The sequence below is a fragment of the Staurois parvus genome, unplaced genomic scaffold, assembly GCF_062004578.1.
Source record: "Staurois parvus isolate SC_StPar_1 unplaced genomic scaffold, SC_StPar_1.0 ptg001858l, whole genome shotgun sequence".
In the NCBI taxonomy this organism is placed as follows: Eukaryota; Metazoa; Chordata; class Amphibia; order Anura; family Ranidae; genus Staurois; species Staurois parvus.
The window spans coordinates 513,273-527,500 of NW_028319654.1; the positions used below are offsets into that span (position 1 = coordinate 513,273).

The following is a 14,228-nucleotide window of genomic DNA, read 5'->3' on the forward strand; positions in this document are numbered from 1 at the left end:
CTTCCTGGACGAAGAATGGGATCAGATTTTTCTGACGATGACGGTAGAAAGACGTACGAACATCACTTGCTAGGAGATTCCACTGTTGTAGTCTTGACCCCTAAAGCTCTGCCTTGTTCTTCGGAAGATCCAGGTCTCTGATAAGATCGCTCAATTCCACTTGTGTAATGAGGTGTGGTTCAGTGGGTGTGGATGGAAGAAAGTCTGGGTCATGTGAGGTTGACGGTTGATGACTACACGCTTCAGGTTCTTCCTCACTTGACTCAACCACGAAGGATTCTGGTGCTTTAGGAATTGGTAGCCCCTCTCCATGAGGAACTGGACGTATTGCCGATGGAATATTTGGATAGTGCACAGATAACTTTTTCTTCTTATTTAGCCCTTTTGTTGGAGGCACCGTACAAAAGTAACAATTACTAACATGATCTGTTGGCTCTCTCCAAATCATTGGCACAGCGAAAGGCATAGATGCCTTTTTTCCATTCAACCATTGCTCCAGTGCCGTCCCACAAGAATTGCAGCATAGATGTGGTGCCCAGCTCTTGTCCTGGTCTCCTATCTTGCAGCCAAAATACAAGTTGTAGGCTTTCTTAATCATTCCTGTTATCCTCCTTTTTTGTGAGATAAAAGTTATTTCACCGCAGATATAGCAGAAATTATCTGCTTTATTCACACAAGTTCGAGGCATTACTGAGTAGCCTATATAAGCATAAAACAAAATGTAAAGACGCTGTCGAACTACAATCAGCTACAGATACTGCAGCTTTTATGCAGTGAAGTGATGCAATTAAAGGCTAATATTGCATCATCTCAGTATACATGCAATTTTCTATTGGTCACCAGTATCAATTGCGCAATATGCAGCTGAAGTTGCATCATAATTTTGAATGGCTTACGTCATTAGATGGGTGAATATATCATGGAAACTAGAGCCAATCAACATTTTTTAGGGTCATTTTCGTTTTCAGCACCCCAAAATTATGTAAGATTAGCTAATTTTATGCCCAAAACTTTTTACCTGTTGAACAGTGTTATTAAAAGGAATAATAATAATTCTTCTTCTTATTATTATTATTATTATTCTCATCATGATTATATCCATAAATGATTATGATGAGAATGGGGGATTTAATGTCGGAATGGATTCATATAGATCAAGTGGGTTTTGTTCCAGGGAGAGAAGGTAGAGACAATGGATTAAGATCGCTACTTCTTATTCAAACAAAGTAAGAAAGAAAAAACTCCCATGCTGTTACTCTCTGTTGATGTGGAAAAAGCTTTTGATAGAGTAGATTGGGGATATATGTTGGATACATTGGAGGCTTTGGGGATGGGACCCAGAATGAGAGAATGGATAAGAAAACTGTACAGTAAACCCTCGGCAGCAATAATGGTTAATGGGGAATTGTCAGAGTATTTTGTGATGTATAATGGGACGAGACAAAGAAGTCCAATTTCACCATTACTGTTTGTCCTGTCCTTGGAATCACTTTTGACTACTATGTCCATAAATGATTATGATGAGAATGGGGGATTTAATATCGGAATGGATTCATATAGATCAAGTGGGTTTTGTTCTGGGGAGGGAAGGTAGAGACAATGGATTAATATCGCTACTCCTTATTCAAAAAAGTAAGAAAGAAAAAACTCCCATGCTGTTACTCTCTGTTGATGCGGAAAAAGCTTTCGACAGAGTAGATTGGGGATATATGTTGGATACATTGGAGGCTTTGGGGATGGGACCCAGAATGAGAGAACGGATAAGAAAACTGTACAGTAAACCCTCGGCAGCAATAATGGTTAATGGGGAATTGTCAGAGTATTTTGTGATACATAATGGGACGAGACAAGGATGTCCAATTTCACCATTACTGTTTGTCCTGTCCTTGGAATCACTTTTGACTACTATAAGGAAAAATATAGATATAATGGGAGTAAGGATAGGAGAGATGAAGCATAAGGTGGCAGCTTATGCGGATGACTTGTTGTTCTATGTGGTCAATCCTAGGATAACATTGCCGAACTTAATGAAAACATTAAAAGAATATGGTGAGGTATCAAATTTAAAAATAAATCTAATGAAAATGGAAATCTTAAATGTAAACCTGCTGAATAAAGAGAAAGGAATTCTATAAGAAGAGTTCCCGTTTATATGGAAGAAAAGAGAACTAAAATATTTGGGAATAAATCTAACTGTATCACAAAAAAAATTATATAAAGCAAATTATATCCCATTATTGAATGAGATTAAGGGGGAAGTGAGAAAAGCGGTTATAGGAATTCTATCTTGGATAGGACAAATAAACTGGATAAAAATGGTAATTGTTCCAAAAATCTTGTATAAATTTCATATGATACTAATAAAGCTCCCAGGAATATATTTTAAAATAATTAAAAATATATTAATAAGATACATCTGGGGTAATAAAAAACTGAGGATAAGTAATGAAGTATTAAGTAAAGATAAAGAGAATGGAGGATTGGGGGTGCCAGATATGAAGAGATACCATAATTCTGTTATGGTGGCACAAATTTTTGATTGGACACATAATGCACTTGGGAAAAGTTGGGTAAAAATAGAAAACACATTAAGTGAGACACAATTGAGTAGGATAGTTTGGATACCACCCCAATATCGAGGACTGGTAAATAGTACAAGTTTGTATACAAGAAATGTATAAAAAATATGGGCTGCAGTACATACACAAATGGGTTGGGAATTTAATTCCATGTTAATGCCAATAGTGTCCACAAAGTTTTTTAAACCAGGGAACGAAAGCATAGCGGGGAGGTGGTTAAAAAAGGAAGACGCACAATCAAGGGATATAATGAAAGGGGAGGAAATATATACATTCACGGAATTGAAAAATAAGAAAGAGTTATTCACTAGATTTGATAAGTGGCATTATTTTCAGTTAAAACATTTTGTTGGGAAGCTCCCCAAGCCTCTAGGAACAAAGGATAAATGGAATCCATTTGAACACTTAATAAATACATGGGGAGATGGGAAACATGGGACTTCGAGAGTATATAAAATTTTCACTAGATTATTAACGGATACAACTCCTCCATATTAAGAAAAATGGGGAAAAGAATTGGGAGTGAAAATAGAAGAGGAAAAGCAAACGAAAATATATAGAATCACACACGGGAATGTAAACATGAAAGATGTGGAAATGAATTACAAATTTTTGGCAGGGTGGTATATCTCTCCTAATATAGCACATAGACAAAGTGTAGATAATTCAACTTTGTGTTGGCGGGGATGTGGGGAAAGGGGCACAATGTTACTGTCACGTACCTGATGGGAGACTGAATTGATGAGGTCGGCCTCACTTGTGTCACTAGCCCTGACCCCGCTGATGTTGGAACAGAGGGAGTCTAGGGACCAGGGGGACAAGAGCGCCAGCGGTTGTTGTTTGCAGCTCTTGCAGATGATGACCTTGGAAGGTGGATGATCCTCTGATTTGGACACCGTAATAATAGACACAGCAGGTCTTGTGGATTGCCAGGCATGCAGCTGAGCAAGGTAGGTAGTGAGGACAAGAGACTGGAGCAGAGTCATGGGATAGCCAGGGTCATCAACAGTCGAGCAGCATGGTACAGAATCAGAAGGTGAAAAGCCAAGGTCAGGAACAGAGCCAAAGTCAGGAACCAGTATCTGGAGAGTAATCGAAGTCGGGTCAGGAACAAGCCGGGTTGGTAACAGAGGAATCGTACAGGAACAAGCAGGACACGGAGGGAGCTGAAGACCAGTCAGCACTGAACATGAGCAGAGGAACTCCTTAAATGGCCCTTCTGGCGCCAATCTTCACCGTGCGTGTGCACGTGCGTGATCTCTCATTCTTCTTGCCGGAAATCCCTTACAGTTACACATATGGTGGGAATGTTTTAAAATAAGAGTATTGGGAGGAAATAATTCACGAGATTCAGAAGATAACTGAGATTAAAATTCCAAAAGATTCAGTGATATGTCTCTTCCATGGTACTATGTTTTCAGTAGAAAAATATAAAAACTCTGGCTTATTATATTATTTAAATGCAGCAAAAAGTTTAATACCTAAATTTTGGAGGGAACAAGAAGCGCCAAAAATAAAAGATTGGTTGGGAAAAGTGGATCAGATATACCATTTAGATGAGGATAGAATGGAAATCTTCCGGAAGAGATGGGAAAAATGGGAGGTGTATAGAAGATCAAAGTAAAATATAGTACCCTGAAATAGAAAGGTGACGAGAAACAAACAAACTAGAATATAAGTCAAAAGTAGAATAATAGTGCGTAAGATTCCCAGGAAAGAGGATAATAGAGTGCGGAACGGGGGGGGGGGGACTGAGGGGAAAGGGAATGGGGAGGATGAGGTGGGGGGGGGTTCTACATGCATTAAAAACCATTTAATCCATTTCGGAGGTCATAACAACGTCAAATTAAAGTATTTTATCTGTTCAAAACTCTTTATAATGTGCACTGTAAAGGCATAAATACTGTACAGGGACATGATTAAACAAGCTATCATCTTTTGTTTATGGGTAGGATACCGGCATTCTGGGACTGAAGCAGCTTTATTCTCCACCCTACTATTGTCCATGAAGGAGAGTGGGGAAAAAGTGTTGACGTCCACATGGGCATTCTTGGAAATAATTCATTGAAATAGTTGATCAATAATAAGAAAAGCCACATTCAAAAATTCTGAAGTATGCCCTTTAAAGGCATAAAGGGACATGATTAAACAACAAAATCGTAAATGCATTGAAAACCAATTAATCCATTCCGGAGGTCATAAAAAAGTAAAAAAAAAGTCTTTTATTTGTTCAAAACTCTTTGTAAAGTACACTTTAAAGGCATAAATACTGTATTAAATTATTAAAAATTAATTCATGAATGCATTGAAAACCAATTAATCTGTTCATATTGCGAAAAAAATGAGTAAACCGAGGCGTTATTGTCAATGGATTTTCATTTGGAAACTGAAAATTACGTCAACTGAGGTGTTCGTAAACCGAGGTACGCCTGTAGATGGTTTTGAAATTGCAAAATGTGTATTGCGTGTTGCCATTCATCTTGAACGGCAGCCCAAACATGGCCCAATTTTAGCGCAATTGTCCAAATTGTAAAAGAATCTTAGCAACATGCAAGTGTAAACTCGTCCCTGGTTCAGGGCCAAAATGAGGTCCCTGAGTTTCTTTGGAGCAACAATTGAGCATAGGGTAGCCAATTCAAGTGAATGGGTTGCCTTATGCATGACACGCATTTCTACATGGGAATCACACAAAGAGAAATATGGGGTTATAGAAAAAAAATGATACTCACTTAGGTGGATGCAGCATTGATTTTATGGGACTGAAAACTGAGAGATCAAAGACCACAGATATCTCAGTTTTCAGCCTTCAGTGAGCAGAGAGCTGGTGACTGTCAGTCACTTGCTTTCTGCTCTGCCCCTCCAGTGCTCACTGTGGAAGGTATGGGAGGGGCTAGCTCAGGCTGGCCAGTCCAGGCATCTGGGTGGATTCAAGATCTTTCCAGAGCCTGATCCAGCTGAGCGATTAAAGTCAGAAAAACAGGTCACAGGAGTGCAGAACGAATTTTATAACAAAAACTAAGAAAAACGTTTTTTTTTTCAAACTTTTCAGGGGTTTTTGGTTTGTTTAAGAAGCATAAAAACCCAGAAGTGATTAAACACCACCAAAATAAAGCTCTATCACAAAAAGATGATAAAAATTTCATATGGGTACAGTGTTGCATGACCGCACAACTGTCATTCAAAGTGTGACAGCGCTGAAAGCTGGAAATTGGCCTGGGCAGGAAGGGGGTATAAGTGCCCGGTAGGCGAGGGGTTAAATCCCTAGCGGGAACCTGGGTTCTTACTTAGCGACACGTGGGAACCAAAGAGATCAGGCAGCCAGACCTTTCCTAGGCAGACCCTTCATCATAAAACCTTCTACTGCTATGGGTAGGACTGAAAATAAAGGCAGTCAACATATTCAATCCTTGGATACTTGGCCCTTCAAGTGGCAAAGAAGGTCAACAAAGTCAACCCTTGGATGCTTGGCCCTTCAAGTGGCTAAAGAAGGGCAACAAAAAGTCAACCCTTGGATGCTTGGCCCTTCAAGTGGCAAAGAAGGGCAACAAAGGCAACCCTTGGATGCTTGGCCCTTCAAGTGGCAAAAAAGTTGGATTTTTGGCCCTTCAAGTGGCAAAGAAAGGTAACAAAAGACAACCCTTGGATGCTTGGCCCTTCAAGTGGCAAAGAAGGGCAACAAAGTCAACCCTTGGATGTTTGGCCCTTCAAGTGGCAAAGAAGGGAAACAAAGTCAACCCTTGGATGCTTGGCCCTTCAAGCGGCAAAGAAGGTCAAGAAAGTCAACCCTTGGATGCTTGGCCCTTCAAGTGGCTAAAGAAGGGCAACAAAGTCAACCCTTGGATGCTTGGCCCTTCAAGCGGCAAAGAAGGGCAACAAAGTCAACCCTTGGATGCTTGGCCCTTCAAGTGGCAAAGAAGAGCAACAAAGTCAACCCTTGGATGCTTGACCCTTCAAGTGACAAAGAAGGTCAACAAAGTCAACCCTTGGATGCTTGGCCCTTCAAGCGGCAAAGAAGATCAACAAAGTCAACCCTTGGATGCTTGGCCCTTCAAGCGGCAAAGAAGGGCAACAAAGTCAACCCTTGGATGCTTGGCCCTTCAAGTGACAAAGAAGGTCAACAAAGTCAACCCTTGAATGCTTGGCCCTTCAAGTGGCAAAGAAGGGCAACAAAGTCAACCCTTGGATGCTTGGCCCTTCAAGCGGCAAAGAAGGTCAAGAAAGTCAAACCTTGGATGCTTGGCCCTTCAAGTGGCTAAAGAAGGGCAACAAAGTCAACCCTTGAATGCTTGGCCCTTCAAGTTACAAAGAAGGTCAACAAAGTCAACCCTTTGGTGCTTGGCCCTTCAAGTGGCAAAAAAGGTCAACAAAGTCAACCCTTGGATGCTTGGCCCTTCAAGCGGCAAAGAAGGTCAACAAAGTCAACCCTTGAATGCTTGGCCCTTCAAGTGGCTAAAGAAGGGCAACAAAGCAAACCCTTGGATGCTTGGCTCTTCAAGTGGCTAAAGAAGGGCAACAAAGTCATACTTGGATGCTTGGCCCTTCAAGTGGCTAAAGAAGGGCAACAAAGTCAACCCTTGGATGCTTGGCCCTTCAAGTGGCAAAGAAGGTCAAGAAAGTCAACCCTTGGATGCTTGGAGCTTCAAGCGGCAAAGAAGGTCAACAAAGTCGACCCTTGGATGCTTGGCCCTTCAAGCGGCAAAGAAGGGCAACAAAGTCAACCCTTAGATGCTTGGCCCTTCAAGCGGCAAAGAAGGGCAACAAAGTCAACCCTTGGATGTTTGACCCTTCAAGCGGCAAAGATGTTACCTTTTAAAATAAAATCTGTTTTTCTTTTGAACCTTTTTCTTTTGAAAAAAAAAAAAGGTTCAAAATATTTGAAGAGCGCTGATCATCCTTTTTTTGATGCCGTCACTTGACTGCACTCATCTGTTGTATATCAAAAGCTTCTTGTCATCCTAAGTATAAATTATCGTCGTTATAAATTATATGTTTCCGTAAAGTGAAAGGAAGATCTCTCAAGAAAAGCTCTCGCTAAATTTGGGATTTTTTTTTTATTACGTGTTATTTCAAGCTGTGTAGCTGCAAAAGCGGTGTTGCGGCGTATGTGATAAGTGGATTTATTTAGAAGTCAAGCAATGTAACATTCTCACCTTTCAAAACCGATCTGTCATAAATTAATTCTGTTCAAGTAAGACATCTTTTTTTTTTCCTTTCTGTACTAACAAGCGGTTTAATTAGAATCCCCAATAAAACCTGCAGTCATTGTCAGGTCTTTGTCTTCGGGGCTTGTTGGAAGTCTACGCATCAGCCATTCTGAACATGTAAAAATGACATTTCAGTTTGTCAGTTGGTGTAATAATTAGTGGACATTCATCTGAAGAATTTTTAAATTTATTTTTGCGGGTGTAATAATTTGTGGATTTTTTTTTATTTTTGTGTGTGTAATAATTAGTGGACATTCCTTTGAAGAATTTTTTTATTTATTTGTGTGGGTGTAATAATTAGTGGATGTTACATAGTTAGTCTGGCTGAAAAAAAGACAAAAGTCCATCCAGTTCAACCATAGGAAAAAAAAAAATTGTTAATCCTATACCCACAGTTAATCCAGAGGAAGGCAAAAAAACCCAGCAAAGCACGATTTAATTTGCTCCTGCAGGGAAAAAATTCCTTCCAGATCCCCCGAGAGGCAATCGAATATTCCCTGGATCAACTTTCCCAATAAATGCTATATCCAGTTATATTCTGTGTATCCAAGAAAGAATCCAGGACTTTCCTACAGCAATCCACTGAGCTGGCCACAACCAACTCTGGAGGGAGTATATTCCACATTCTCACAGCTCTTACTGTGAAGAAACCTTTCCGTGTTTGGAGATTACATTTCTTTTCCTCCAGACGTAGAGCGCCCCCTTGTCCTCTGTGATGACCTCAGGGGGAATAACTACACCGAGTTCACTATATGAACCACTGATGTACTATACATGGAGATCATATCCCCCCCCCCTTATGTATTATACATGGAGATCATATCCCCCTTATGTATTATACATGTTGATCATATCCCCCCTTATGTATTATACATGGAGATCATATCCCCCCTTATGTATTATACATGGAGATCATATCCCCCCTTATGTATTATACATGGAGACCATATCCCCCCTTATGTATTATACATGGAGATCATATCCCCCCTTATGTATTATACATGGAGATCATATCCCCCCTTATGTATTATACATGGAGATCATATCCCCCCTTATGTATTATACATGGAGATCATGTCCCCCCCTTATGTATTATACATGGTGATCATATCCCCCCTTATGTATCATACATGGTGATCATATCCCCCCTTATGTATCATACATGGTGATCATATCCCCCCTTGTGTATCATACATGGTGATCATATCCCCCCTTGTGTATTATAGATGGTGATCATATCCCCCTTATGTATTATACATGGTGATCATATCCCCCTTATGTATTATACATGGAGATCATATCCCCCCTTATGTATTACACATGGAGATCATATCCCCCCTTATGTATTACACATGGAGATCATATCCCCCCCTTATGTATTACACATGGAGATCATATCCCCCCTTATGTATTACACATGGAGATCATATCCCCCCTTATGTATTACACATGGAGATCATATCCCCCCTTATGTATTACACATGGTGATCATATCCCCCCTTATGTATTACACATGGTGATCATATCCCTCTTATGTATTATACATGGAGATCATATCCCCCCCTTATGTATTATACATGGAGATCATATCCCCCCTTATATATTATACATGGAGATCATATCCCCCTTATGTATTATACATGGAGATCATATCCCCCCCTTATGTATTATACATGGGGATCATATCCCCCCTTATGTATTATACATGGAGATCATATCCCCCCTTATGTATTATACATGGAGATCATATCCCCCCCTTATGTATTACACATGGAGATCATATCCCCCCTTATGTATTATACATGGAGATCATATCCCCCTTATGTATTATACATGGAGATCATATCCCCCTTATGTATTATACTTGGATAGTATAGTATGTTTGATCCGTGCATATTCTTAGCCCCCAAGTGCAGAACCTTACATTCATCAACATTAACCCTCATTGGCCCCATAGTCCCCCAATTACACAGAGCATTGAGGTCGGCTTGTAAGTTGGAGACATCCTGTGAGGACGTTATTCCCGGCACAGCTTGGTGTCATCTGCAAAGACTGAAATCCCTGACCCGATATAGTTTATAAATATATTAAAAAGTAAGGGGCCCAACACTGAACCCTGGGGTACCCCACTAATAACACTGAATCTTGGGGTACACCACTGACACCCTAGACCATGCAGAGTATGAATCATTACCCACTACTCTCTGTATAGATCATTTAGCCAGTTTTCTATCCATTTACATGCAGATTTTTCCAGCCCGTAGACTTTACCTTACACATTAGCCATGTATGGGGCACTGTGTCAAACGCTTTTGCAAAATCCAAGTATACCACGTCCACCGCCACCCCTCTGTCCAAGTATACAACATCCACCATCACCCCTCTGTCCAAGTATACAACATCCACCACCACCCCTCTGTCCAAGTATACCACCACCACTCCTCTGTCCAAGTATACCACGTCCACCGCCACCCCTCTGTCCAAGTATACCACGTCCACCACCACCCCTCTGTCCAATAATACAACAAACACCACCACCCCTCTGTCCAAGTATACAACATCCACCACCACCCCTCTGTCCAAGTATACAACATCCACCATCACCCCTCTGTCCAAGTATACCACGTCCACCGCCACCCCTCTGTCCAAGTATACAACATCCACCACCACCCCTCTGTCCAAGTATACCACGTCCACCGCCACCCCTCTGTCCAAATGTACCACGTCCACCACCACCCCTCTGTCTAAGTATACCACGTCCACCGCCACCCCTCTGCCCAAATATACCACGTCCACCGCCACCCCTCTGTCCAAGTATACCACGTCCACCACCACCCCTCTGTCCAAGTATACCAAGTCCACAGCCACCCCTCTGTCCAAGTATACCACATCCACCGCCACCCCTCTGTCCAAGTATACCACGTCCACCGCCACCCCTCTGTCCAAGTATACCACGTCCACCGCCACCCCTCTGTCCAAGTATACCACGTCCACCGCCACCCCTCTGTTTAAGTATACCACGTCCACCGCCACCCCTCTGTCCAAGTATATCATGTCCACCGCCACCCCTCTGTCCAAGTATACCACGTCCACCCCCACCCCTCTGTCCAAGTATACAACATCCACCACCACCCCTCTGTCCAAGTATACCACGTCCACCGCCACCCCTCTGTCCAAGTGTACCACGTCCACCACCACCCCTCTGTCCAAGTATACCACGTCCACCGCCACCCCTCTGTCCAAGTGTACCACGTCCACCACCACCCCTCTGTCCAAGTATACCACGCCCACCGCCACCCCTCTTTCCAAGTGTACCACGTCCATTACCACCCCTCTCTCCAAGGTTTTTCTCACCTCCTCATAAAAGGAAATCAGATTTGTTTGACAACTTTTGTCTTTCATGAATCCATGCTGTCTGTTGCTTACAATATTTGTTCCCAGCAAGAACTCATCTATGTGGTCTTTTATTAAACTCTCCAGTATCTTCCCAATGATAGAAGTTAAAATAACAGGTCTGTAATTACTTGGTAAAGATTTTAACCACATATAGTCACCACATTGGCCTTACGCCAATCCAGTGGTACTATGCCAGTCATTAAAGAGTCCCTAAAAATGAGAAACAATGGCTTTCAAATGACAAAGCTCAATTCTTTAAGGACCCGTGGGTGCATAAAACAAAAAACTACAAGCACCAGCAATCACCAGCAGTCAGAAGTAAAACTTTTTGAAATTTCCCACTCTTTTTAGTGATCAGCCAGCATAAAATGCCGTTAATATTAAGAATGTTTTTTATTTATTTTTGTGGGTATATTAATGAGTGGACATTCATCTGAAGAATTGTTTTATTTATTTTTGTGGGTTTATTAATGAGTGGACATTCATCTGAAGAATTGTTTTATTTTTCTTGGTGTAATAATTAGTGGATATTTTTTATTTTTTGTTGGTGTAATAATTAGTGGATGTTAATCTGAAGAATTGTTTTTATTTATTTTTGTGGGTGTAATAACTAGTGGACATTAATCTGAAGAGTTTTTCTATTTATTTTTGTTGGTGTAATAATTAGTGGGGTTTTTTTTATTTTTGTTGGTGTAATAATTAGTGGACATTAATCTGAAGATTTTTTTATTTATTTTTGTGGGTGTAATAATTTAGTGGGCATTAATCTAAAGAATTGTTTATTTTTGTGGGTGTAATAATTTAGTGGGCATTAATCTGAAGAATTGTTTATTTTTGTGGGTGTAATAATTTAGTGGGCATTAATCTGAAGATTTTTTTATTTATTTTTGTGGGTGTAATAATTTTTATTTATTTTTGTTGGTGTAATAATGAGTGGACATTCATCTGAAGAATTTTTTAAATGTATTTTTGCAGGTGTAACAATGAGTGCACATTAATCTGAATAATTTTATTTATTTTTGTGGGCATAATAATTAGTGGACATTAATCTGAAGATTTTTTTAAATTTATTTTTGTTCATGTAAAAATTAGTGGACATTAATCTGAAGATTTTTTTTTATTTATTTTTGTGTGTGTAATAATTAGCGGACATTAATCTGAAGAGTTTTTTTATTTATTTTTGTGTGTGTAATAATTAGCGGACACTAATCTGAAGAGTTTTTTTTATTATTTTTGTGTGTGTAATAATTAGTGGACATTAATCTGAAGAGTTTTTTTTATTTATTTTTGTGTGTGTAATAATTAGTGGACATTAATCTGAAGAGTTTTTTTTATTTATTTTTGTGTGTGTAATAATTAGTGTACATTAATCTGAAGATTTTTTTAAATTAATTTTTGTTTGTTTAATAATTAGTGGACATTAATCTGAAGAGTTTTTTTTATTTATTTCTGTGTGTGTAATAATTAGTGGACATTAATCTGAAGAATTTTTTTTCCCGTCTTTTCCAGAATGATTCCTCCAACGAGCAAGACATTCCGTGTGAACAACTTGGCTTCGGGAACGGTCTACGACCTGTGTGTGTTGGCGATCTACGACGACGGGATCACGTCGCTCACGGCGACGCGGGTGATCGGTTGCATCCAGTTCACGACGGAGCAGGATTACGTGCGTTGCCATTTCATGCAGTCGCAGTTCCTGGGAGGCACCATGATCATCATCATCGGTGGAATCATCGTGGCGTCCGTTCTCGTCTTCATAATCATCCTGATGATTCGGTACAAAGTTTGCAACGGCAGCGGTCAGAACAAGGCGACGAAGGTCAGCAACGTGTACTCTCAGACCAACGGGTCCCAGAACCAAGGTTGCGGCGCGTCCTTGCCGCCGTCCGCCTCCAAGCAACTCGCGGAGCACGAAGACGGCGCGCAGTGTTGCAAGTCTACCGACGGCGGCGGCGGCGCGCCTTCTTCGGACGCTTGCTCAAGCCAGGCCGCCACCGCTCCGCCTCACACGTGGACTTCAAACGCTTCTTCTCTTAAGCAGAAGAAAAAGACCGCGGCGAAACCCGGGGACTCGCAAACGGACGCGGTGGTTTTAAATATGGAGTCCCAAAACACCAATAGGAATAATTCGACCGCCCTCCGGTTGTCTAATAGTCGTCCCGCCGTATCCGTCAAAGAAGCGCCGACGTACAAAAGGGCGCCATCCAAACCGAGTAAGTTCCTCACCTTGCCCGCGGACACTTCCAGAGTGAAGCGAAGGTACTCTTTAAACGGGGAGATCATGGAGTACCATTGTTACGTGAACTCCTACCACACGGGAGGACTGTGGTCCAAGAGAAGCATGTCGATGAACGGGATCTTGGGGCGGTCAGAGAGTTCTGACATGGACAGCGGGAAAGCAACCTGTTCAAGTTCCGAATGGATATTGGAAAGCACTGTGTGATTAGTTCCTTTGGCATCAAAAGAGGAAAAAAAAAATTATTTGGAACACCTTGCTAAAAAATAAAATTAAAAAAAAAAATACTAAATTATTTGGAACACCTTGGTAAAAAATAAAATTTAAAAAATTTAAATAAAAAAAAAAAAAAAAAGAATACGTGGAAATTCCTATCAATGTTTTCATTTTTCGGCTTCTACAAAACAGGGTTTGCGTAAGAGCCACCCGCACAGATACGTTTTGAGTTTTTCGGCGGCGATACAAAAACAAGATCAACATTTTGCAAAAATTGTGGAATTTAAAAAAAAAAATAAAATTCAGCACCGGTGCCTTCCTTTCCTGTAGGACTGGCTTCCTGGTTCTGCCGCAGCAGAAATAAATGGGACCGAAATCACTTTAAAGGCCTTTCATATGGGAAAAAATAAAACAAAAAAAAAAACCCTTCAAGCTTTCAACATACAAAAAAAAAAAAAAATATTTAAAAAAAAAAAAAAAAAAAAAAAGACCGATTATGGAAGAATTAGTACAAAAAAAAATATTTTTTAAGAGACCAGACTGTATTTATTTTTGAGTGACAATGGTGTTGCCTTTATTTTTTAGGCAAATGCTGTA

The 14,228-nt window shown here is 40.5% G+C and overlaps 1 protein-coding gene across 2 annotated transcripts in view; it reads left to right on the plus strand.

Moving 5' to 3' along the window:
* The window catches only part of LRFN5 (leucine rich repeat and fibronectin type III domain containing 5), a 341,992-nt gene that overhangs the window by 327,698 nt on the left and 66 nt on the right, over positions 1-14,228 (plus strand). For both annotated transcript variants that reach the window (XM_089664215.1, XM_089664214.1), the window contains one exon: positions 12,689-14,228. This exon is cut by the window's right edge and continues 66 nt beyond it. In XM_089664215.1, the coding sequence (XP_089520341.1) occupies positions 12,689-13,622 (934 nt within the window). In that variant the 3' untranslated portion in view covers positions 13,623-14,228. The remainder of the gene's footprint in view (positions 1-12,688) is intronic.